This window comes from Dermacentor albipictus, unplaced genomic scaffold, assembly GCF_038994185.2.
Source record: "Dermacentor albipictus isolate Rhodes 1998 colony unplaced genomic scaffold, USDA_Dalb.pri_finalv2 scaffold_14, whole genome shotgun sequence".
NCBI classification, from domain to species: domain Eukaryota; kingdom Metazoa; phylum Arthropoda; class Arachnida; order Ixodida; family Ixodidae; genus Dermacentor; species Dermacentor albipictus.
The window spans coordinates 7,802,289-7,824,731 of NW_027225568.1; the positions used below are offsets into that span (position 1 = coordinate 7,802,289).

A 22,443-nucleotide genomic window follows, 5' to 3' on the forward strand; every position below is an offset into this window, starting at 1 on the left:
TATAGACGGTGGCGCCATGAATGCCTCCAAGTAGTGTGGTAAGAGACTGCGTGGCTGTGAGAACCCGCTACTGGCGCACTATACGAGTTCAGGGGAGGAGGAATTGCACTTGTGCGGATCCATGGCCACAAGAGGTATTTGTGGAACCGCAGAGGCGGTCGCAAAGAGTGAAGCGCCGCATTCGCTCAGGATAGAAATTACTGGTTCCGCATAATGCCTTACAAAAAATAAGCTTCAAATCTAGCAACAATGCAGATATCCCTCTTGTCTACGGCGACGTCTTTCGTCTGCAGCTCTATTTTCGCGTCTACTAATGCCCGAACAAAAACTGACACCGGACATGTAGTGGATCCTTTAGAGACTGATGAAAAAAAGAAACTGCGCAAAAACCAGGGCCGACACTCCTGAGGAAAGTGCTTTTCTTTTGTTGCGCTAAGCCAAATCTTCCAAGTAACGCTCAAAACACTCATATTGCCATAATCCGCTCAGTCCTTACTCGTTGAAAGCCGAGTTGTCAAACTACTTGATTTGCGGATGTAAAGCTTTCTCCCAAGGCAGCATGGTTTCTGAAGTATAAAAATTCTACAAGTCTTCCTTTTGCTCTTCGTGAATACGTCTTCAAATCTGCACGGCTAATTTCACAAGAGCTAAAAACATAATTAAATCATGGGGTTTTACATACCGAAACAGCCATCTGATTACAAAGCACGTCATAGTGGGGGACTTCGGAAGTTGGACCACCTGGGGTTCTTTAACGTGCACCTTACCTAAATTTCAGAAGACTTCCATCCATGGCGTGTGACCTCGGACATGCCGTAATTTCAATGCGGAACACCCCACGGGCACCGATAAGAGACTGCTTATAGACACAATGACGTGTTATATTTCGCTTACACATAAACATCATTTTACAATTATAGAAAAGAAGAAGAATCAAGACTGAAAAAAAATTCACCAAATCACAGTTCAAAAGTCTTGTGGTGCGGGTGCTGCTGGCCGGCAGCACCAACACCCCAAGCCCCGCTTGATGTGCTGCTGCAGATTCCTCGCGAGCACAGCTGCAGCACTTCACCAGCGCCTCCTCAGCGCCAGACGTTGTGTTGGAGAGCATGCGATACCGGCAGCCACGGACGCCGACGCTGGGCTCGCCACGGGAAGACCCTGGGAGCACCGGCGATGAATTTCTGTGGCCCGAACCCCGCCACGGCTGCGCTCACCCACGAAGCTTCCTCGCTCGATGACGTCGTCACCGCTGTACTTGCGCAGGTTTAGCTTCCGGAAGGAGCTAGGCTCGACATTGACCCAGCTGCTCGCATGCCGTCCTGCTGGTCGTCTGCCGCTCCAGTCGGCGTGCACCGCTCTGCGGAGCCCCTTCCAGCTGGACATGACTTCGCTGGCCAGAGCAGACGATGTCCGGCACCAGTGGTCCAGCTTTATGGGCGAGACGAAGCCGCAGGAGTCCTCGCCGCAAGCCCCAGTGCTGATGAGCACGGGAAGCTGTAGGCCGGCGCCTGGCGCGTACGCGCTCTCTCGCTTCATGGCGCTTTGACGAGTGAGCACTTGCAGGGAAACGGCTTCTTGCTGGGCGTTCTCCCCGCGTAGCAGATGAAGCTTCCAGGCGCGTGCTCCTTTCTTCGTCGTCGTCTCGATCTCACGCAAAGGCGCGCCTGATCGCGAGAAGAAATAGAACAAAGACTATTTGTGAAAAGGCTGTTCCTGAGCAGGTATGTTGCGAACTCTGTGCTGCATTTAGAAGCAAACATAATAGATTTAGCGTCGAGGTTTCAGGTGCTAACAGTAAAAACTTTTTCTTAGGGCATATGAAGATGCTCCCGGGACAAGTTACTCGGTGCCTGTCGCACAACTGGCACTGTACATTTTTTTATTATTCTGTGTGGCCAAGATACAAAATTCCCCAGGCCGTGTTTACGCAGAGTCTTTTTAGCGAAAATACACGTTAGCGTACGATCAGGTCAGTGCGTCACTTAAATAAAAACATATAATGCTTGCAAGTGTGATCACGTCTTTCCGAAGAATGATCAATTCATAGCCAAACAGACACTAGTCGGACTCTTTAATGAGTATCTGGAAGATTTTCCCTCATACGCTGTAGTGTACAAGGAGGCCTCTCAGAAAGATGAGAAATCGGCGATAGGCATTTCCTCCGAAACACAATCCTGGAGCTTTGCTATCCGTCTTTCGGATTATACCCCAATTTATGTGGCCAAACTCATGATGGTCATGTGCTTGGCCATATATGCAAAATTCCGAACAATGTGCCACACATAATACTGCTCGCAGACCTTCTGTCATTTCTTATGCCTCTAGAAAGCACAAATAATTCACGCCTGCCGCTGATCGATACAATATTTTAATTCAATCTCATGTTAAAGAAACTCGGTTTTTGTGGATATCTGGACATTGTGAATTAGCACGTAATGGTATTGCAGACAGCTTGGCAAAGGCAGCGCTTAATGGGCCAGTAGGTTCATTTATATGTCGGTGACAAGATTCTGAAAACGACGACAAGTCCTATAGGCAGAAAAAATGAGCCCATCCTTGCTGCACCGGATTACGGGCATTTACCGCTCCCCTGGAATGTCCGGTAGTGTCCCTCTCGGCAATGCGAAGTTTCGATCACACTATTAGGATGTCTAATACTAAATAAATAATGATATAATACCTATGATTATGAAAGAGGGGTCTACTTAAAGAAGCCCCTATTGCGTATGGGCATCCCTCGTTCGGTGATATTTTGTCTTTTGGTGCAAGTGCCCTTGGTCGAGCCCGAAAGGAAGTGTGTCAGATAGTGCATGACTACGCCGTTGCTACAGGGAGACTCTCTTGTTAAACACATTTTCCTCATTATTAATAATGACTCGCGTTATTGCCATAATCTAGCATCTTCCTGAAAATTGGGATGACCTCCAAGAAACAAAAATAAATCACTATTATTTAAATATAAGTACAGTACTGATAAATTAGTTAACATGAAGCAAGAACTTCATATTATGTTTCCATTGTGAACCATGGCCATTGCGCCCGTTGTGTGTACGTGTCATAAAATGAAGGAAGAAGAAGTAAAGGCTTGACTTGTTTCATCTATCATTCTCCGAGAATTTTATTTACCTATCCCTCACCATTTGCGCCTCATCCGTTTGGCATGGCTACCAGAACATCCGGGACTCGCTTTAAACGAGTCAGCAGACGCACTAGCGGCGGCGCCTCTTAAAGGCACGGTGCTGAGGATCCTAAAACCCTCGCCAAACATCACGGCCGCAAGTTATTTAAAAAAATGTGTTCGAGAAGAACACGCCGAATCACGTGTATTAAATAACACTGATTATCAGCACCTTAGATTCCCTTGGCAGAGCAGATGGTGTTCAACAAGAAATTTGAAGTTTCATTTACGAGAATGCGTTGCCGAATACCAATGCTTAATTGTTATTCCCGCAGTTCTGGTTTGAAACCTTCCCCTCAATGTTTTTATTGCAACGAACCTGAAGCTATGGAACATTTCTTTATAGAATGTCGTAGGTTTGACGTGCGCAGAAAACGACTTCTAGAAGGTCGCCTTTGTAGTGGCTGCACGTCTACCGATAACCTGCACGTGCGCTACTGCGACACGCCCCTTTGATAAGAGCTTATATACCGCGGCGCCGAGCGTAGCCGGCGCACTTCTTCCCAGCTTATCACAGTCGGCGGCCCAGCTGTGCTGTTGCTCGCCAGTCCCCTGGTCAATGGAATAAAGCAATTCCCTTTGCGTACTGTCCCTGCAACCGCCTGGTTCCTGCCTGCCTGGAAGAACACCACAGCCTTCGCCGACTTGGATTGGGCATGACGCTCCCTGTGATACTGTCTCTTGGGGCGTCGGCACTAGGACACTGCAATAGGAACGTATGTGATGCCATATTTAATTTTGTGAGAAAAACAAGGAGACTGCGATGTTAATTCCATTGTTTTTCTTTCCTCAATTCAACACAAAAAATATTACCTTAAATTTTAAAATATTATAACCTGAAAATTGATATTAACGATTATTATTTATCTAATATCATTCTTAAAAACACAAAATTCTGTTTAAGTAATCTTCGCTTTTTATCTACGGCCGCCAGATTTATCGCCGATCCTCCGTAGTGGGTTGTGCCATAGCGGTAGGCACAAATAAAACCAAACAGAAACGTACGGTTTGAGCAATTAACCTGTAGTCGAAAGTCTAAAGGAAGACGAACGAAAGAGATCTGAGTCCAGCCTAAAGTTAGAAGGCTCTTATTTAACTTTCGTAAAAAAATTATCAGTTTCCTCACCGCCCGATTCATGGTCGATCACTCAGAGGGGGTTGCGCCATTTCACTCAGGAACAAGAACAAGTTGGGGGCCCTAAGTGCAAGACCTGCTCGCAGTTGCTTCAGAGCCCCTTCAAGAAATTTCGCATGTACGATGTCTACATTTTAGACCAGAACGCTTGAGTTGTGTACTGCAAGGCTAAAAAAATGATATCTCTAAGTTTCCGTTTGGTTTCGAAGACAATGCTTGTGAGCAAACGTATTCACCTATATACGTATTCTCTCTATATACGTATTGCTCTATACGTATTCACGTATAGAGCAAGTTGGCCACGCAGTCTCCAGCCTGGTATCGTAGATCAAGTACCTTCTTCGGTTTATTGCCTGCAGGCTTTGTTTGCTTCCTTCCAGGAACTTAGCGGTGGGGTAGCAAGGTTCCGTTCTCGCCTCATTTAAGGCTTCTAAAATAAACAAAAATGCGGAAGCGATGGTGGATTCGAGCAACCGTCTTAAAGCATAAAGTATCGATGCTCAAACAATCAGGCCACGACCGCTTTTTTTTTTCGTATTGCATTTTTAAAGTCATTACAGTAGCACGCTAACATCCCAGTGATAACACCCTGTTGAAGGACGTCCACCATTCTCAGACCGCGAACTCGCGCCTAATTCTCTCGAACCAAAGCCAACCATCCCATTGAGACGTTCAGCGTTTGCGTCATATGCCAGTTTATCGCCTATTGCTTCTTCTGTCGCGGCAGCTAGCCCTTTGAGATGGTTTGCTACAGACTACACGACCTTCGGGATCGGCCCGCATTCTCCACATTTTTCCTTGCAGAAGCTTGCGCTACGTGTAAGTTGCGCGACATTAGATGCCACCTTCATGATCGGGTCAAGTTGATTCAGTATTACCGTTTCTTCGCCGTATTACAAAGGCTTGTCTTCGTGTTGAAATAGACCACAGAACATAGACATAGGTACGTATACTTCTGTATTCAAGCAGCAAAAGCCCCCAGGTTTTCTCTCTCGTACCTGCTCTTATTCGCGCCTGCACACAAACGTCGGCCTATTCCTTAAATGCCACGGCCCGCTGCGCTGCCTAGCAATTCTAAAGTCACAACCGGGGACGCAGGCTCGGGCCTAAGAGCTTCAGCCTCTGGTCGGGTTTGAGCTTCAGTCGGTCTGTAATAGGCCCGGTTATAGTATTTCTAACTTGGCAAGACTCGAGTGTAAAAATTGCCGCCCTTACAGAATTTGGGTCAGTGCCGTCTGTCGGCCAACGGAAAAGCAAAAGCCAGGCCACGACACAGTAGCGGTTCACTCCACTGATTAGTGTACGTTATGAACGTTAATGGCGGAACTCGCACGTTAAAATAGAAAGAGGCTCCTCTACTGCGCTTTGGGTGCACGTTAACGGAATCCCAGTTGGTCAAAATTATTCCGCGCCCTCTCCTACGGCATGCCGCGTAACTCAGTGCGCAGTTCTGGGACCACGTCATTTATTTTAAGGCATTCTTCTTATATTCCTGATGTTTCTAGTTGCCGTGTGCACGTAAAATCAGAAATGCTATTTCATGCTGTTTCACACATATGTTTTGACCCATCGCGGTGGCTTAGCGGCTATGGTGTTGCGCTGCTAAGCACGAGGTCGCAGGACCGAACCTCGCCGCGGCGGCCGCATTTCGATGGGGGTGAAATGAAAAATCACCGCCCAAGCACTCCGTACAGATGGTTAACCAGCGGAGCTGAAACTCACGGCCCCGGTGTTAATCCCGAAGGTTCATTAAACGACGGCTTGGTAGGCTGCCAGATCCTCGGTACGCATTTGCTGCTTGCGCTCGGCTGCACGAGCCTGTTCTTGTGCCTGGGCTGCAGCATTGGCACGGCGTAGACGAGCTCGTTCCCGATTCTGCATTGCTGATCGAGAGCTGCCTGATTCTCAGGAGTACACATGACGCGTGGCCTCCCATTCCGGAACCGAAGAGAAACTGCTGCGCGCGCGCTCGGCTCAGTGTTGCCAGGTCGGGCAACGCGGCGTAGCCCAAAGCTAGAGAAACTGTAGCCCAAATGTAGCCAAACACAAAAAAGAGCAAAGCAAATTTGTAGCCAAATAGAGTCATTGTTATATTCAGTTTTATCTGTATATACATTTTTACATTCAACCACGGTAAACTCTTTTTGTACAACCCGTCGTAAAGAAAAAAATGTCCGTGATGCCATAACAGTCGACGCTTGACATCTACAACAGCTACATGATGCTTGAACACTTTTTTGTTGGCCCCGGAAACTCAAGTTCCAGCGAGTCGCTGCTGAGGGAGTACCTATAGAAATGCATCTAAAAGGTAAGCACGACCAAAGAACTTGGAGGACGCGTGGAGGACAACTGGCCAGAAAGTGTTGTGAGATGTTGATGGAAATGAACTGATCATGATTTGTGGTGATAGGAACAGGCACGTTGTTCGGGATTGAAGTAGGGATTATAATTTTAAATTGGCAAAGAAAATTTCAAAGGCCAGTAAGTGGCGAGGCCTCGCAATGAAATCTTGGTAATTTGGATGCAGTCTATGAGATTACTGTAAGTAAGTCGGCTGTTATTGAGTACAAGATAATTATTGCTTAAAATTGCAGCTGCTATAAATTAGACACTAGCACTTTATTCTATGCTTCGGAAATCAAAAGCACACGCATGGCTACGGCAACACGCTGAACTGCGTATCACGATTAAAATCGTTTCATATTCAATATTGGTTTCGCTTTAACTGTTTAAATACCAAAGCAGTTGCACAGGAAACAATGAAAACACGTAGCTATTACCACAGAAGTACTTAACACTTCGGAAAACATGAATCGCAGGAACGTCAGATTGCTAGACAAAATACTTTGTCACAATTACGGCCGCACTTGTCGTCTGCCTCCCACTAATGCCGTCATAGAATCACTATCGCGCTCACCTATCACCGCTTTCAGCAAGCTGACAGTGAAAGACTACATCCTCACTGCAGATAAAGAAAAATTCTGATAAAAAAATGTTCCACGGCGTTTTCCGCGTTACCACTTCTTGATAACACACCCTGACCGGTAAACTTTCCATTGCATTAAAATATAGGTACCATGAAAATTGGTTCTCAGCTCTTTAATATTCACTTTTAAGAGTGGAACGTGATAGCATTCAAAGATCCCTGACTGCTTCTCACGCTTCCCGGCAACTGCAGCGTATGCAACCATAATGTTTACCTGCAAACGCTGGAGGAGAACAATATGCACGAATGCGAGCTTTCCGGTTCTTTTTTTTTTCATTCCGTTCGCATGGCGCAGGCGCCGCCGCTGCCACGGAGGCGAGTGCCATCTGGATGGAGTTGCATGGAACCGAGCGGGGCCCGCCGCTCCTATTTGGCAGTAACCGCTTGTCCTCGTTTTTTTCCTGTGTCCCCTTTCCCGCTTTGCGCTGCACGACACATTCTCATGGAAAACCAACTAGCCCAAATCATCGCCCTCCTACTAAGACGTCGAACGGCAGCTGGAAAAGGGGTTTGTGTTCGAGGTTCCGTGCAACAAGCCTATGTTTTCTCGTATATTCAAATTACCATTCGACGCTACCACGTCTGTAGGTTGAGTGTAGGTCGTACTTTACGAATTTTCTGACGCGTTTTACTTTGAGAAAATCAATTATTTCAGTAATGCATATGCGCCAGCCAAAGGGCCTACGTGGTTCGGGATCATTTTTCTCGCATGGACAACGGCGCCGACCCCGGATTTTCGGGACACGGGGCCCTTTACGCTATCGCATTAGTTCATTTCGTACGCAAAGGAAAATGGCAGTAAAAAGCCTTTTGTGAGAAACGCGGACTAGGTCTAAAGCTGTGCCCAGCGCGATACTTGAGGATAGAATCGTCGGCTCAGAGAACGATACACTGAGGGGGAGGGGGGCATTTCGCGCACACACGCAGACACGCGCTGACGGCTCAGCCAGCTAAAACTAGCCTTCGAGATTTGTTTCTACTGTATGAGAGTCACCTATCGAGTGTGGATTAAGGCACCACTCATAGCGCAAAGAGAGCCAAGTCGCAGATTTTCAGTAGCCCAATTATAGCCACGTAGCCAGCTCGCCCAAGTCGACGCCAAACATTTTTTTCTCCTGCCCCGACTTGGACGCGGCCAGCGGCTTCCGCGGGTCCCCGATAGGGGCCTCCGCTGAAGCTCCTCAGGATCAAATAAAGTTCATTGTCTGTCTGTCTGTCTGTCTGTCTGTCTGTCTGTCTGTCTGTCTGTCTGTCTGTCTGTCTGTAGCCCAATTTGGCTATATATAGCCAAAGCTGGCAACACTGGCTCGGCTGCGACGGAGCAACGACGTCACTACTGGCGCAGCCAATCGCGCGCCTCTCTCTCTCTCTTTTCGGGCATGCGCATTGGGTTGCGTCGGAGGAGTTTTCGTCGCATAAGCGACAGACGGACGGACCAATCGGCTAGCCTGCAGCTTCGCTATAATTGGCAGTGTCGCCCGAAGGCGAAGCACTGAAAACAGCAAGGTAAGCGCTGCGCTGAGTGCGTCTCAGAACGCTGGCGGGATGAGGAGCACCGCCGGCAGCGTTACAGGCCTCGATGGTGCGAGAGATGAGACCGAAGGAAAGACAGTTGGCTTTTGTACGAGCCCAAAGAAAGGATTAGATAGATTTCAGGTGCGTAGCCAGAGGGGGGCTTATGAGGCTTCAGCCCCCCTCCCCCCGAAATTTTTTCGTGCTGTCCATGCACCGCCCACCAAAGCGACCCCCGGCGCCGGAAACCACTCTGTATTTTGTCTAGAATGTCTTTTTGACGCTCGAACAGACATTTAACCGCGAAGATTGCAAACTGGGGCTGGATTTCGTGGCAACGCCCATACACCGGGAGTCGCATAACGCCAAGCAGTCCCATCCGAGCACAAAGTTTCAAGGGCGCTTTGATGGTGAGCGGGCTCGCCGCGGCATCTCACTGATGCCACGGAATCTATGGAGCGCATGGATATCAATTGCGAAACTTTATGGGTGTAAATCTCATAAGCTCTTGATGTGAAAGGTGCATTGACATTTCCAAAGTTGTGCTTTAGATTTTCAATTGCGGAACTTTGTGGGTTTGATGTTGTTATAAACATTTGACGCCAAAGGTCTATTGACTTTTCTAAAGTCTTACATCGGAACATACAACGAGACAAGCCAAATCAACACACTAGCAGACGAGTTGACAAAGCAGGCAGCGAGGTCCAATGAGACGAAGCGTTGGGACGGTTCATTTGTGCCGTCATGTCCCATCAAAAAATATCAACATTTTTTTAACCTACGCCAGAACATCCATGTCAATTGAGAAACTAAAGCCAGACAAAGAAACTACGTACTTATTTATTTTTTCTACTTTGGCTTTTATTCGCGAGGACACACTGAGCCTCTTCAATTTTTTTTTTTTTTTTGCTCTAAGACTAGAGCAGGCAGACACATCCTAGAGAGATTAGACATAGGTTACCACACACAGCATGGTGTCAAGGTGGACATCCCGAGAGATACAAAGGAAAGATTGGTAATACCTCCCTTACCAAAGAACATGCACCTAGAACACAATGAGGACAGAAGAAAGAACAGAGCGATGCAAATACAGAAGAAATTCGGCAGCGACAAGGACGCAGTGTTCGTAGACGCGGCTCGATACAGTCGCAGACGGGGATTTACGGCAGCCGTAATCGATAGGGATAAACGGTGCAAGACATGCGCGACGATACGCACCACAAGTAACGAGATAGCTGAAGAAGTAGCCATAGCGCTCGCAGCAGCTCAGACTAACGCAACCGTGATAGTCAGCGACTTTCAGACGGCAATAAGAAACTTTGCCAACGGCCGAATCTCCCCGGAGGCACTACGAATTCTTCTTGCAGGAGGGCAAAATTACAAAAGAAAGATATATATCACCTGGACACCCGCTCACACCCTCGCGGAGGACGGCAACAACGAGGCGGCACATGACGCGGCTCGAGGGCTTACGGACCGAGCCGCAGTCGCAAGTGACGCCCCGACACCCTCCGGACGTGACGGTGCGGTAAATGAGTGGGAGTGGGAGGACAGAATGACAACATATAATGACATTACGAAACATTATAGGTTACAGAGGTGCATATTCCCGCGACCTCACGCAAAATTGACAAAAAAGCAGTCTGTCGCATGGCGGCAGTTACAAACTTGGACGTACCCGAATCCTGCGCTCTCGCACATCATATATCCGGATGTGTATCCTACGGACAAATGCAGAACATGTGAATCCAGAGCCACTCTGGAGCATATATTATGGGAATGCCGAGGGCTAAATAGCAATAAAGAAAACGCGGTCTCTAGCAGCAGCCTTCGCACGCGCTGGGAAGCCGCGCTGCTCAGCCCCGCCCTCGAAGATCAATTATGGGCCGTCCAGCGGGCCGAGGATGCCGCCAGGACCCAAGAACTCCTGGCCGTCACCTAGGCGGGCCCTTTGGCCCTCCCCACCAACTCGCAGGGCACACAATAAAGTTCTTTCCTCCTCCTCCTCCTCTCGCTACCCTACCCGCGGGCTGCCAGAGCCAGCCAGAGCGCGTACGTTTTTTTTCGTATGGCCCCGACCACCATGAGGTGCACTTCGGTGTGCGTTCGGTTTGCTCTGGCCGAGTGGATTTTCACCTGACAGAGTTTTGGACGCTTTCTGGCTAGCAGACGAGAAAAAAAAAACAATGGTCGCTCACCGCCATCACTGTGCGGACTCGAAGGATTGCGCCGCATTCCTTGAGCGGAACCTTTCCGGAAAGTCTTGTTTCGCCGCTTTAGGATACTAAGCAGTATGCGTATGGTTTTCAGTGGACCAAGCGTCTCACGTTTTCTTCGGTATTCGTTCCGTAGCCCCATTAGGTGCCCGAAGTAGGCATTCGATTCTGGCCAACATACTTTCCTATGCGTTTTTTTTTTTTTATTTCGGTGCCTCCGCCTCACAGAAAGAAAATACATTGTTGTGGCGCAGCGAATTGTCGCATGGTGAAAGTTCGATTTTGATACTTCTTTTGCGGAAAGTAATGAGCGACGGGACGCTTCAGCTGCCGGATGCGTTTATTATATTATTGCGAAAGCAGTTATATGGACACTTCAGGCGCATTCCTGCCGTCGCCGTCACCCTCATGTTTCGTATAAAGTCCAAGGGTGATAAAATCGTGACCACGCGCTGCATGCGGTATGTGCGAGTGAAAGCGTAGGAGGGGAGGTGGAATGGGTGAGCCGACGATGGTGGCTCAGTCTTGTGTGCGCAAAGGAGAAAAGCGGGAAGCAAGCATGCCGCCTTCCGTCGCGCGCAATACATCGGGGGGAGTGGATGGAATGGGGGCGGAATCTAGGATTCTGTGAATCTATGATTGTGCAACATGTTTATTTGCCTTGTTTGACGCATTATATACAGTTACTTCTTCTTACATATATAGACTCATTGGAGACTTATACGTATACTTAAATATCTTGTTGCGAGGTTTTGTGTATACATGCAGTGAACTTTGTTTCCAGTGACACTTTCTTGTCCTTTATCAAGCCGTATTTTCGCATTTGTATATCACATTGTATCTTTGCATTTCTAATGTACGAGGGCGAGTCAAATGAAAGTGAGCCTACCCTAACCGCGCAATAATGGTTCGGTTCATCATCTGCGAGGCATGCGCGTAGGAGAACGGCATGTCTCATTAACAAAAGTGACACGCAGGCGTACAGATAAATGTTCTTTAATGCTCTCATACCATGGGTTGAATATGGTTGCGTCACATAATGGACACTTCAAAAGTTGAACATCTCAGTGTCGCGAAGTTTTTGACAGCTGAAGGTGTTTCCAAAACAGAAATTAATCACCATATGACTGCCGTGTACGTTGAACACTTCATTTCATTGACCATTGACCATTATATTATATAGGGCGACACTGTCCTTCTGCGGGAGTGAAAGTTAACTATCTATATGCTTTCTGATAACTATAAATTTTCTACATTTCGCGTACCCGTGGCCTATCGTAGCAGAGCATTTACGCATGCAGCATATAGCTAGTGGGCACGAGACCTTACGCAACCTGAGACTCACTGCTTTTCTTAAATGCGAAGGTCTCCCTTTTCCCTCGCATTGTATTGTGTCGTATTGCATCGTATAGTTGTATTGGGCAGGCCTCTTTTGAAGTTGGAGAAACGGAGTGAAAAATTTGCTTTGAAGAAAGACTCGGGAACATGGATGAAAATAAATGGGCAGCTAAGGTGCACAAATATCTGTATCCGAAATTCGCGGACATAGAATGGAGGAAGAGGTCAAGAAAGTTGGCAACCAAGTACAGGGTAATTGAAAGTGCATGTAGTCAGAGTCACGAAAAAGAAAGTGCGAGGAACAGAGACCATGAATCAGATGCATAGAATGGAAACAAAGAAGACCATGAAGTTTTACAAGAACTGCAAGAAAGAACTTTGAAGGGAAAATCTGTACTGTTACACAAAGGGCAGTGCCTCGCTGTTCGAGGCTCGAGCTGGTTTCATAAGGACCACTACACACCGGAGCAAATATTCGCAACAAGGGGAGGCCTGTGTATGCTGCAGCAAAAATTACTCAGCACATCCTAATGGAATGCGAGGGCATTCACCTAGCGAGACCCGTAGCTAACGTACGCCTCCCAAAAGTGCTTGGATTTAAAGTGAAACGAAGCATCAATGGTTAGCAGTGGAGATAATCAAGCCATGTACCGACTATAGACGGAAAGAAAACCGGGAAGAGATTGATACGACCGGTTAGGTTACAGGCATAGGTACAGCGGTACAATGCAAATAGAGAAGGTTTGAAGAAGAGAAAGAAGACTAAGGATGTTTATACAAAGGTGATGTTAATAAATCATCCTCGTCATTGTGCTCGGTGTGTATAGGGGCTTCCAACTAATGGTGCTGTAGTCGGATCTATCGGGTTTCCATTGCTATTTGTTTTATCGTTTTGAAATTTTCAACCGGTCCCATTTTCTATCATGCAGTCTTCTACTAGAGGACGTATACGACACAGAGTACATTATTGACAAATTGCAGTTTTACTTCCCGTCTTCCCAACGCACTTTATGGGCCGGTGCACAGGCACTCCTTAAATTTCGAGAAGCCTTTAAACCTTGCGTTGAAAAACGCATAACGCGACATGTCGCTCACCTGTCTCGAAGAAACGAATCGTGAATATTTCAACAAATAGATCTTCAAGCCCGGTTCAAAGAAACAAAAATGCCGCAACTAAATATTGAGCGGCTTTAGCCGCGACACCCTCCCTCCACCGCCGCCCTTCTTCCACACAAAAGAAAGGACGAAAAAGGGGTAGCGAAGGAACGTGAAGAGATCTCCAGATCATTTATTCCTCCGACGTAGGCTAGTGGACTTTAATATAGGTTTCTCGCCATCGAATTTGCCTCCGTTACGTATACGTTATTTTTAACCAATACGGGGTAGGCGAGAACATAACGTTTTCGAGGCCATTTAATTTCACATTACCCAGCCAGCGTATCTTTTCTCTTTTTTTCATTGTTTTTCTTTCTTTCGCGTCCCAGCATGTCTACATCAAATTCAATGTTTCGTTTTGTTTGTCACGGCTTTCGTCATGGGTAATCAGTATTCGAATCGCCGGTTATATTCACAATACCGAACGACCGATAGCTGCTGCTTTTTTATTTCGATTTTCCCGAATCATTTCACAAACCTGAGAAGCTCTCAAACACAAGCGACGTGCAGGCGGCAACAAGAATGTAGTAAGAAGAACAAGAAAAAAAAGAAAAACAAAGAACGAAAGGAAAAAAACAAACATCGATCATGTCCGTATCCCCACTTGAGAAAGATTGATGGGCCAAGAAAGAAGCTTCACAAAGAAAAAAAAGACTTCAACTCATGCCTTATTTCTCAAATCGTTATCGCAGTCGTGTCGAAAATACTTGTAAATCCACGGATCGTGTCCACATCAAGGAGTCTTCGGCAATTCTCTGTCGCCTGTTTCATCATCCGGGTGGCTTCACAATACTTGGGCAATGAACTAATTTTTAAGGCTGTCTCTGTCTCTACAAGGCCACGAAAGACTAGAAATGAACTGGTAAAAACAAGGGTGAAATACCCAACACCAAGAGCACGTTTGTTTTTGTCGGGGGACAATCGAACGGCTATCTTGCAAGAGCAACGTGTAGCTGTCGGATAACACTGTAAAAGAAGAAACAGTATGGCGCATTTTCATCACGTATCCTTCGCAACGCAGTAAAGGGTGAAATATTTTCTCGAGTACTGTGAGAAGGACGGCAGATATAAGCTGTATATGCTACATATATCCTAGGCTCGTATCTTATATCTGCCGTCCCGTTTCTTTCATCGTCCTTGTTTTTTCGTGCTGCCATGTTATGTGATCAAGAATGCACCAACTAGCCCAAACAAGAGCTTGACAGCTTTAGCTTCACGGCATGTGTAGGGGTCCCATTTCGTCTAAAAGGGCAGCAGTGCGAAAAGAAATTTGCGAGGACACAAGGAACAATTATTTTATTTATTTATTTATTTATTCATTTCGAATAACTTTTAATAGTTGCATAGAGCATATCGCGCAATTCAGTTTCCTGAGGTGGTGTACATGAATAAGAGTGCGTTACTTGTGCGACAAATCTCGATCTATATGTATCTAACTAAAACGTAGATTTACTTTTCTGTTGTTGACTTACGGGTACGAGTTCCAATTGCGAAATTGAGGCCGATCAGTATGAGGTCACATCTGCTTGGCAGACATGCAATCTTAAGGGAGGCACCATTTTTATCAATAGGCGTCGTTGAAACCAGCTAAAAAAATGCATTGACGTTGCAGTTAAGATTGCCCGAAGCATGCTTGACTCACGCTTTCTGGGAACGATTTGCCGGTACATCCGGTATTTCGCAGCAATCTTTAAGGTCGGATATCTCAAATGCTCAGCTCGACTAACGATTTCGGCTACGTAAACCTGACTTCACTATCGCTTGACTTCAATCTCGTGATCGGAACATGCGTCCTGCAGTGAATCATTGAAAAAGTGAATGATTTCTTTTTATTAACGGCCGAGCGTGGTGATTTCTCTAGCAAGTAACGCTTCTATAAATGCAGTTGAAAAGGCTTCAGAAAGCTATTTGGCACAGTGGACTTTTTGGGTGAAAAATCTGTTCGAATTGAGAAAAATTATATGGCAAAAAATATAATATGTTCTCATACACGCCCTTATTGTGAAGTGCTGTAAGTATACATGAGTGCCAAATAGGTGTATCAGAGGGCATATACACGACAACCGTATCTTTATCACTCTAAAGGGTGTTTAAATGTATGACGTGTTCTAGCCATAGGTGATCGATTGTCATATATGGGCCCTATAACGTAGAACTATTCCTATATGTTTTTATTCCGATCTCCTGACGTCAAATTTGCGTAACCGCCGAGGCAACCATTGGGCGGTGACCAGCAGCGTTGCCTCAACAGCCCAACTAAGAGAGCGTGACCTCCTAAGAGAGTGACCTCTTATAAACTAAGAGAGCGCTTCTCTCTTTGTTTATAGGTCTCTTCTCTTTGCTTTCAAAACGAATGACATTGCCTACATTGAGCGGTTTTTGTTTGTAATTTGGTGCCAAGAGGCGAGGAGCACGCTCAAGTGGAGAGGATTTCGATGGCGCTGAGCCAGCACACTGAAAATAAATAACCGGATGAAGAGGGAGGTGCCGGCGGTCTCCGGTTTCCCTTACTTAGCTTGCGGTGGCTGGTTGAAAATCGCGGCGGCGTGCAACGGAAGGTTAAGAATGCCGCTAAAATGGATCCTCAGCAAAGAAGAGCTGGCAGAGCGAGGTCGTTAACGTACCAAAAGTGTTCGAAAACGTTACACACCCACGCAGAAAATTTTATGATAAGCAAACAAACGTATGCTCACCGACAGGTGCGAGTAGCCAATGCCCGAGCGATCGGCGGCAGCCATCTTTTATTCTTTCGGAACGGGGAAGCCTGCGGGTATTCAGGAAAAAATTCAGTTTTTTTCGGCATATTATTGCATCTTTAACGCGTACACGTCACCTTGACGCGGTGAGCTTTCGTGGTTTTGTGACGTCGTGTGAGAGGCAGGTGAAGTGGGTGCAGCCCGAAAACTTTTGACCAATAGCCGGGGGCTTATGGCGAAAAGGCGTCGAATCAGAAATAACTATTTTTCTTTTGTCGGTCAAACCATGCATAATCAGTATGTGCACCTCATATCAGATGGGGAGTATCGCGGTTTTCGTGACGTCGCGTGACAGACCGGTGAAGTGGGGGTGGTTCAAAATGTTTTTGACCAATCTCCCAGTGCTGATTGCAGAATTGGAATTGAAAAGTTTGCAGTAGCTTTACGCTACAGTGCTCTGTGTCATAAAAACTATGCTGTGCCCCGATAATGGTGGTGGCACTCATCACTCGTCGATGACTGTATATTAGACAGAGGCTCGATCAAGTTAACACTGCAGCACTGCGTAAATTACATCAGTGTATGCATTTGTGATAAGATCTGGGCTCAAGAACCTTTAATAACTGATACGGCAGTCAGGTGCTTTGTACAGACAACACAGACGCGATAAGTTACACGCTCGACAAAGAACTGCACATCGATAATAGTAATAGACTACAGAATGTCTAGGATCCTTAACGCGCCTGAGCACACATCTACTGTCCTACTCGCCAGTATGTCGTCGTGTTTGCTGTGGCGGTGGTCGCCGTGGACGTTCCGCTAGGCAGTCGGAAGTCGAGAACCTTTGAAGGTGGCTCGTACGCAGGCGTCCGCTGCCTCTGGCAGCCGCAGCGCACCCCACCGGATCGTGACGCGGCAGGCAGGAGAGGTGTACCGCCGGCGGGCAAGCCACCAGGCCGCTGCAGTGCAGGCCACTTTTATGAATCTCTGGTAAGAGCCCGAGATTCTTTGGTCGTTGACCGTTTGGGATGAATTCAAAAGAAGAACTCCAAGGGAAGAACCTGAAATGTACTTTTCCCCTCGGTTTTAGCATAGCGTAGTCCCATAATTCTGCGAGTCTTGACTGAGACAACTTCTTCTGTTTAAAGAGGGAGCTAGCTTATTTGCCGCCAAAAAAAAGTTATTTTATTTTTCATTGTTTTTTTTTCACATCAATATCGCCGTAACAGCTTGCGCCAAGCCAACAAAGGTCCTGAACACACTACAGGCAGAAAAACAAGTAAAATAGAATGCTTTCCACCTAGCAATAGGACGCAGTTCTGTCTTGCCTGAAGGGTTTAGAAATTAGTGCATGTAGTATGGCACGCTATCGTGAGTGCTTCATAATTCTGCAACAAAGTTGCAGAATAGCCTACTTTGCAGCAGGCTATGTAAGATATCTCAAAACTGGTGTCATCCAGGAGATTCATTTCAAGTGGATACGTCGTGCAAAGCCATCGGCTACAATTCATAAACTACAGCATGTGCTTTAAAGTAATTCGTCAAGTTAATTATTGAATATTGGATAAGTATTTGAATCAGTGTTTCGGTTTCTCGTGCTAGTAACGTTCGCCTCTTCGAATAATGCTACTCAATGACAATAAATATGTTGTCTGCCATAGGGGATTTTAAAAAATTCCAGAAAACAAAATTTATCACCGCGTATATTTTACTGTATTGAGATCTTTGTTCCGTCCTTATATATGCCTTTCATGGGGCTTTGAAGGGTTAGATACATTATGACCATAGTCTGAAATTCGGAAAGGAACGTTAATGTGATGCACAAACGTTGCAGTTAAAAGGCTTTCTGGGATTTGTTGGATCGTTTACGTACACCCTCATACCCTGCAGCTCGATGGTTGTAAATATACCCTACATTTATTGTGATTTTTTTTGAACTGACCAATCTGATGAGTTGGCTTGACGAGTCACGACTACTGGACCCGACGTTGATCTCAAGGGCATGTTCTCGCAGTTAGTGATGAAAAGAAACGTTGCATTCATGAATGGTTCAAAGAGTGAAAAATAATTTTCTTTAAAATGAAGTTACGCATTTGATGAAACCTCCTGCCTGTCCTTCAACTGAATACAGGACAACGGCCAATCTAAGACATACACTCTAACAACAAATCATAAGACATTTATCTAACAACAAATGTTTCATGGTTCTGTGGTAGCGATAGTAACAAATGACCCAGCCACGCAAGGATAACCGTTGTTAGGACGTAGCCGAATTAACCAACCGATAGAAGAGCAGCTATAGGCCGGTGCTTGGTGATATCAGGATCCTGGGCAGAAGTCGCGGTAAGTTGGCACGTGAGGTACTGGAGGCCTTTCTTATTGGTAAAAAAGGGGAAGCATGTTGCAGTGACTCGTCGGTTGCCCTACGAAGAAAGTAAATTGATTTCATGGAATCTTTTTTGTAATCGTAAGGACTTAAGGGGAAACTTTAGCTCGTGTGCACGCATCTAAATAGATGTAAAAGAAGAATTCGTTTTTCTCGGCAACCACTTCACCAAATTTGACGACGTTTGTTGAATTTAAAAGAAAAACATATAATCTAGTGACTGTCGGTTTCGAATTTTCGATTCAGCTCGTCAATTTTTTATCGAGCATTGCAAAAACTGGAAAATTTTCATAAAACGAAACTATCAAGTTTACATCTCTGTAACTCAGCAAGGAAAAATTATATCACAATTCTGTGAATTGCATCTGATAGTACATCTAAAGCGGACAAAATTGATATGCTAGACATGAATCTAGAAAAATTCAGTAATATGGAAATACAGCTTTTGCAGGACCTGTGTACACAACGTAACAAATTCACATAAGATATAAATTGACATATAGAATTTTTCCGCTTTGAATCATCTAATGGATGCCATTTACAGGAACGCGATATCTGTTCTTGATGCAGAGCTATTAATTTGTAAGCTTCGCGCTTCAATACTTTTTTTAAACTTGCGGATTTTTGAAACATTTTTAAACAAAATTCATGCCCTAAATAGATTTTTTTATTTATTTTATTTATACATACTGCAGCCCGTTAGGGCTATGGCAGGAGTGGGTGTACATGCGAGGAAAACTGCTTATGATATGCAGAAACAAGAACAGAGAAATATAAAGATGTTAAGGAACTATACATCAGCAATAGCATTTAAAAATTGAGAAATTGGTAACAAACGAAATTCGGCAGGTAACAAATTCCACTGTTCAATCATGCGGGGAAAAAAACTGTATTTGAAAGTGTTAGTGCATGGATGGAGTGGTCTGATATTAGAGGCGTGATAAGCTCTAGTTGAAGTCGGGCAAGCAGGCATTAAAAGGGAGGGATCTGATATGTGACATAGACAGTTCTTATAAGAATAGAAACTCTTCAGAGATTCTATGTGCCACCGCCTAGAAAGAAACTGGAGGTTTAATTCCGTAAGAGCAGCTGACGGTGAAAAGTCTCGGTCGAAGCGATGGTAAACGAAACGAACAGCCTTCCTCTGGACAGACTCAATACAATTAATTTCACATTGTTTATATGGGTTCCAAACGGAGGAAGCATATTCTAAAATTGGGCGAATCAGTGTTTTATATGCTACTAATTTAGTGTCCCTCGGAGCAGCAGACAACGTCCGGCGGATGTAACCAAGTTTGTAACCAAGTTTGTAACCAAGTTTGTAACCAAGTTTGTAACCAAGTTTTTTGTAACCTGTTCGCTTGCAACAGTCACTATAATTTAACTTCGTCTCTCAAATGCAATAAATTTCATTAAAATTGGTGCAGAGGTTATCTAAAAAAAACGTTTTTGCGTTTTACATGCATTTGAACAGGCCGCGTTGGAGTTGGGCCCGAGCTGAAGCTTCCTCTTAATAGGAAACCGCTAGGTGTGACACGATGTTCAGCTCTGTTTGGTGTGCTTGGTCACCTGAATTTCTTAGGCACTATGAGTGTTCCTGGGTGTTGTTTTACTGCTTTGTTGTACTGTTGATATTGAAATACGTGGGCGTTCCAGTTACTTTTGTGCTTCAATGCATAAAAGAGCATTTTGTTAAAGAAATAAGTGGAACAGTGCGTTTTTACGGTGAGTTTGATGGCACTTATCTCCTAACTGGTGTCATTCTGGAAATTTATTCCAAGTGGATACGCTTTACTAACTCACCGGCTCACGTGGCAAATTGCAATAAAGTAATTAATTAGTACGTTAATTAGTGAATTTCTTTTATTTATATAAGTATGTGCTTCGATTTCTCGTGCAAGTAATGTCCGCCTCTGTGGACAGTGCACCTCAAGGACTAGAATTATGTTACCCGCCAGAGACTATTTTTGAAAATTTCGGTAATGTTAAGAGATGATCACCCCAAACGAAGTCACGAAATTGTCCCAGCAAAACGCAGGCTAATTAAAGTTTACTAAATAGAAATTTAAGTTTGCTAAACGGAAAACAATGAAACGATCAGCGTAATACAGAGAACAATTTTGGGGCGTGTTGCTAGCATTTGAATCAATATTAATCAACTGCATTGCATGAACTCCTTGGGGTCACACTCAATAACGTACGTACAGTGCTAGCAGCTAGTCTGTTCCAGCCACCAATAACAAGAAGGACGAGAGGACAGATCCAAAATACCTTTTACCAAGTAGAAGCTGTATGCTGAGAGAATTGACTTGGTGTACGCCTATAGCGAAGTGCCTAAATTAGTTAGAGGCTGCAGCTATAGTACCGACAACACGCAAGAACAGCAAACGATGTCAGCTGAGAAACGCCTCGATTCCTTCTGCTTTCAGTAATGTTACAGAGAGCGTTACCTACAATAACATGGAGGAGGTAAATAGCCAAGTACGTGTCTTTATCCAAAAACAAAATAAGTAAATGTAGATTCGATTCGTTTCTGAGGCACTGTTTCCTCGACTTTAGGACATTAAACCTGAGAAGAGAGATGGCTTTTTCCCGCCCCTTCTTTCACTCTAGAAATCGCCCCTCCATTTGAACCGGACTTTAAGACAGGCGGCAGAGTGTTCTGTTGGTGAAGCCTAATTAGGCATCTCCGGCTAAGCCTCTTACCGAAGCGCCTCCGTCGAGTGGCACCGAGCAGACTATAGGGTAGGGCCATCTTGACGTATATCCACGTCGCCGACCGGGACTTGCGCGTCTTTGCGTTCTGCAGTAACTGTCAGTGCTTCGCCGACGGCTGAAATCCTGATTAAAGCCGGGCCCTCGTTTCCATTAATTAGCGCAGGCCACGACAAGTGTTCTCAACCAGCGAGGAGAGCACCCTCCTTTGTCTCGCATGGGAGGCCCGCGTGCGCAGAGTCCGTCCCCTCTTGGATATACTCGGGAAAACAGCCCGGGAAATTTACCACCATTTGCCCTGGTTTCTCTTTCTTTCGCAATTACATTCGAGAAGAGAGGTCGAAGGCGTTGTCCCTCCGTTAGCAATAATTATTGCAGGTAAAGCGCACGGAAATATCTAATCATCCCACCGAGGCAAATTACTTGTGATATTGGCGTTCGGATGCATACGCCTGTGCTAAGACGACATCGCACGCACCACCATCTGCAGCTGTTCCTGTTGGCGGCGGGCCATGAGTGACTCGGCTGTTGGCTGAGCTGCGTAATAACTGCGCATAACGTCTCGCGGAATGAGAGACACAAACTTGCCCAAGACCAATGATTAGTTTTTTTTTTTCAATTGCGAAACATTTGTCGCGCTGCTAAGCACGAGATCGCACTATCATATCCCGGCCGCGAGAGTTGCATTTCGATGGGGGCGAAAGGCAAAAACGCCCGTGTCCCGTGCAGTGTGCGCACGTTACAGAACTTCAGGTGGTCAAAATTAATCCGGAGTCCCACTACGGCGTGCCTCACAACCAGGTGGTGGTTTTGGCACGTTAAATCCCAGAATTTAGTTTTTTTTTATTTGCCAAAGTAAAACGCGAGACCAAGGTATCCGAGTTTCCCAGCGATGCACACGCCCCCCTGTGCTTGCTGATCGCTATTGGCTCGGCCCCTCCTTGCTCCACGTACGCGCCCGCTCGCTCACCGCAACAGGCTTGGCGCCTTCTCTCATTGCTCCATTAGTCGGCACGGGTGGGCGCGTCACAAATTAGCGTGGCTCGGTTTCGCTAGCTGCGCATATGCTGTGCGTAGGCCTCCACTTGCAGCTACAGCAATGATCCCCCGAAATTATCAAGGG

At 45.8% G+C, this 22,443-nt stretch overlaps 1 protein-coding gene across 1 annotated transcript; it reads right to left on the reverse strand.

Moving 5' to 3' along the window:
- Window positions 1-860: 860 nt before the first annotated feature.
- LOC135907071 (uncharacterized) lies at window positions 861-22,317 on the reverse strand. The gene is made up of 5 exons (XM_070528791.1): window positions 22,291-22,317; window positions 18,502-18,642; window positions 16,991-17,178; window positions 16,217-16,287; window positions 861-1,667 (listed from the first exon to the last, which is right to left on the reverse strand). Exons 1-5 carry the CDS (start codon window positions 22,315-22,317, stop codon window positions 1,069-1,071), a joined length of 1,026 nt encoding a protein of 341 aa, XP_070384892.1. The 3' UTR covers window positions 861-1,068.
- Between the last annotated feature and the right edge of the window lie 126 nt (window positions 22,318-22,443).

Excerpts from the sequence above, each read along its gene's own strand:
- LOC135907071 (XM_070528791.1), bottom strand. The coding sequence starts at position 22,317 with ATGAGAGAAGGCGCCAAGCCTGTTGCG. Across the intron at positions 17,179-18,501 it reads CTATAGCTGCTCTTCTATCG|CGGCCTGGTGGCTTGCCCGC; the intron begins GTTGGTTAATTC and ends CCTGCACTGCAG. Across the intron at positions 1,668-16,216 it reads TTGGCTACTCGCACCTGTCG|GCGCGCCTTTGCGTGAGATC; the intron begins GTGAGCATACGT and ends TCTCGCGATCAG.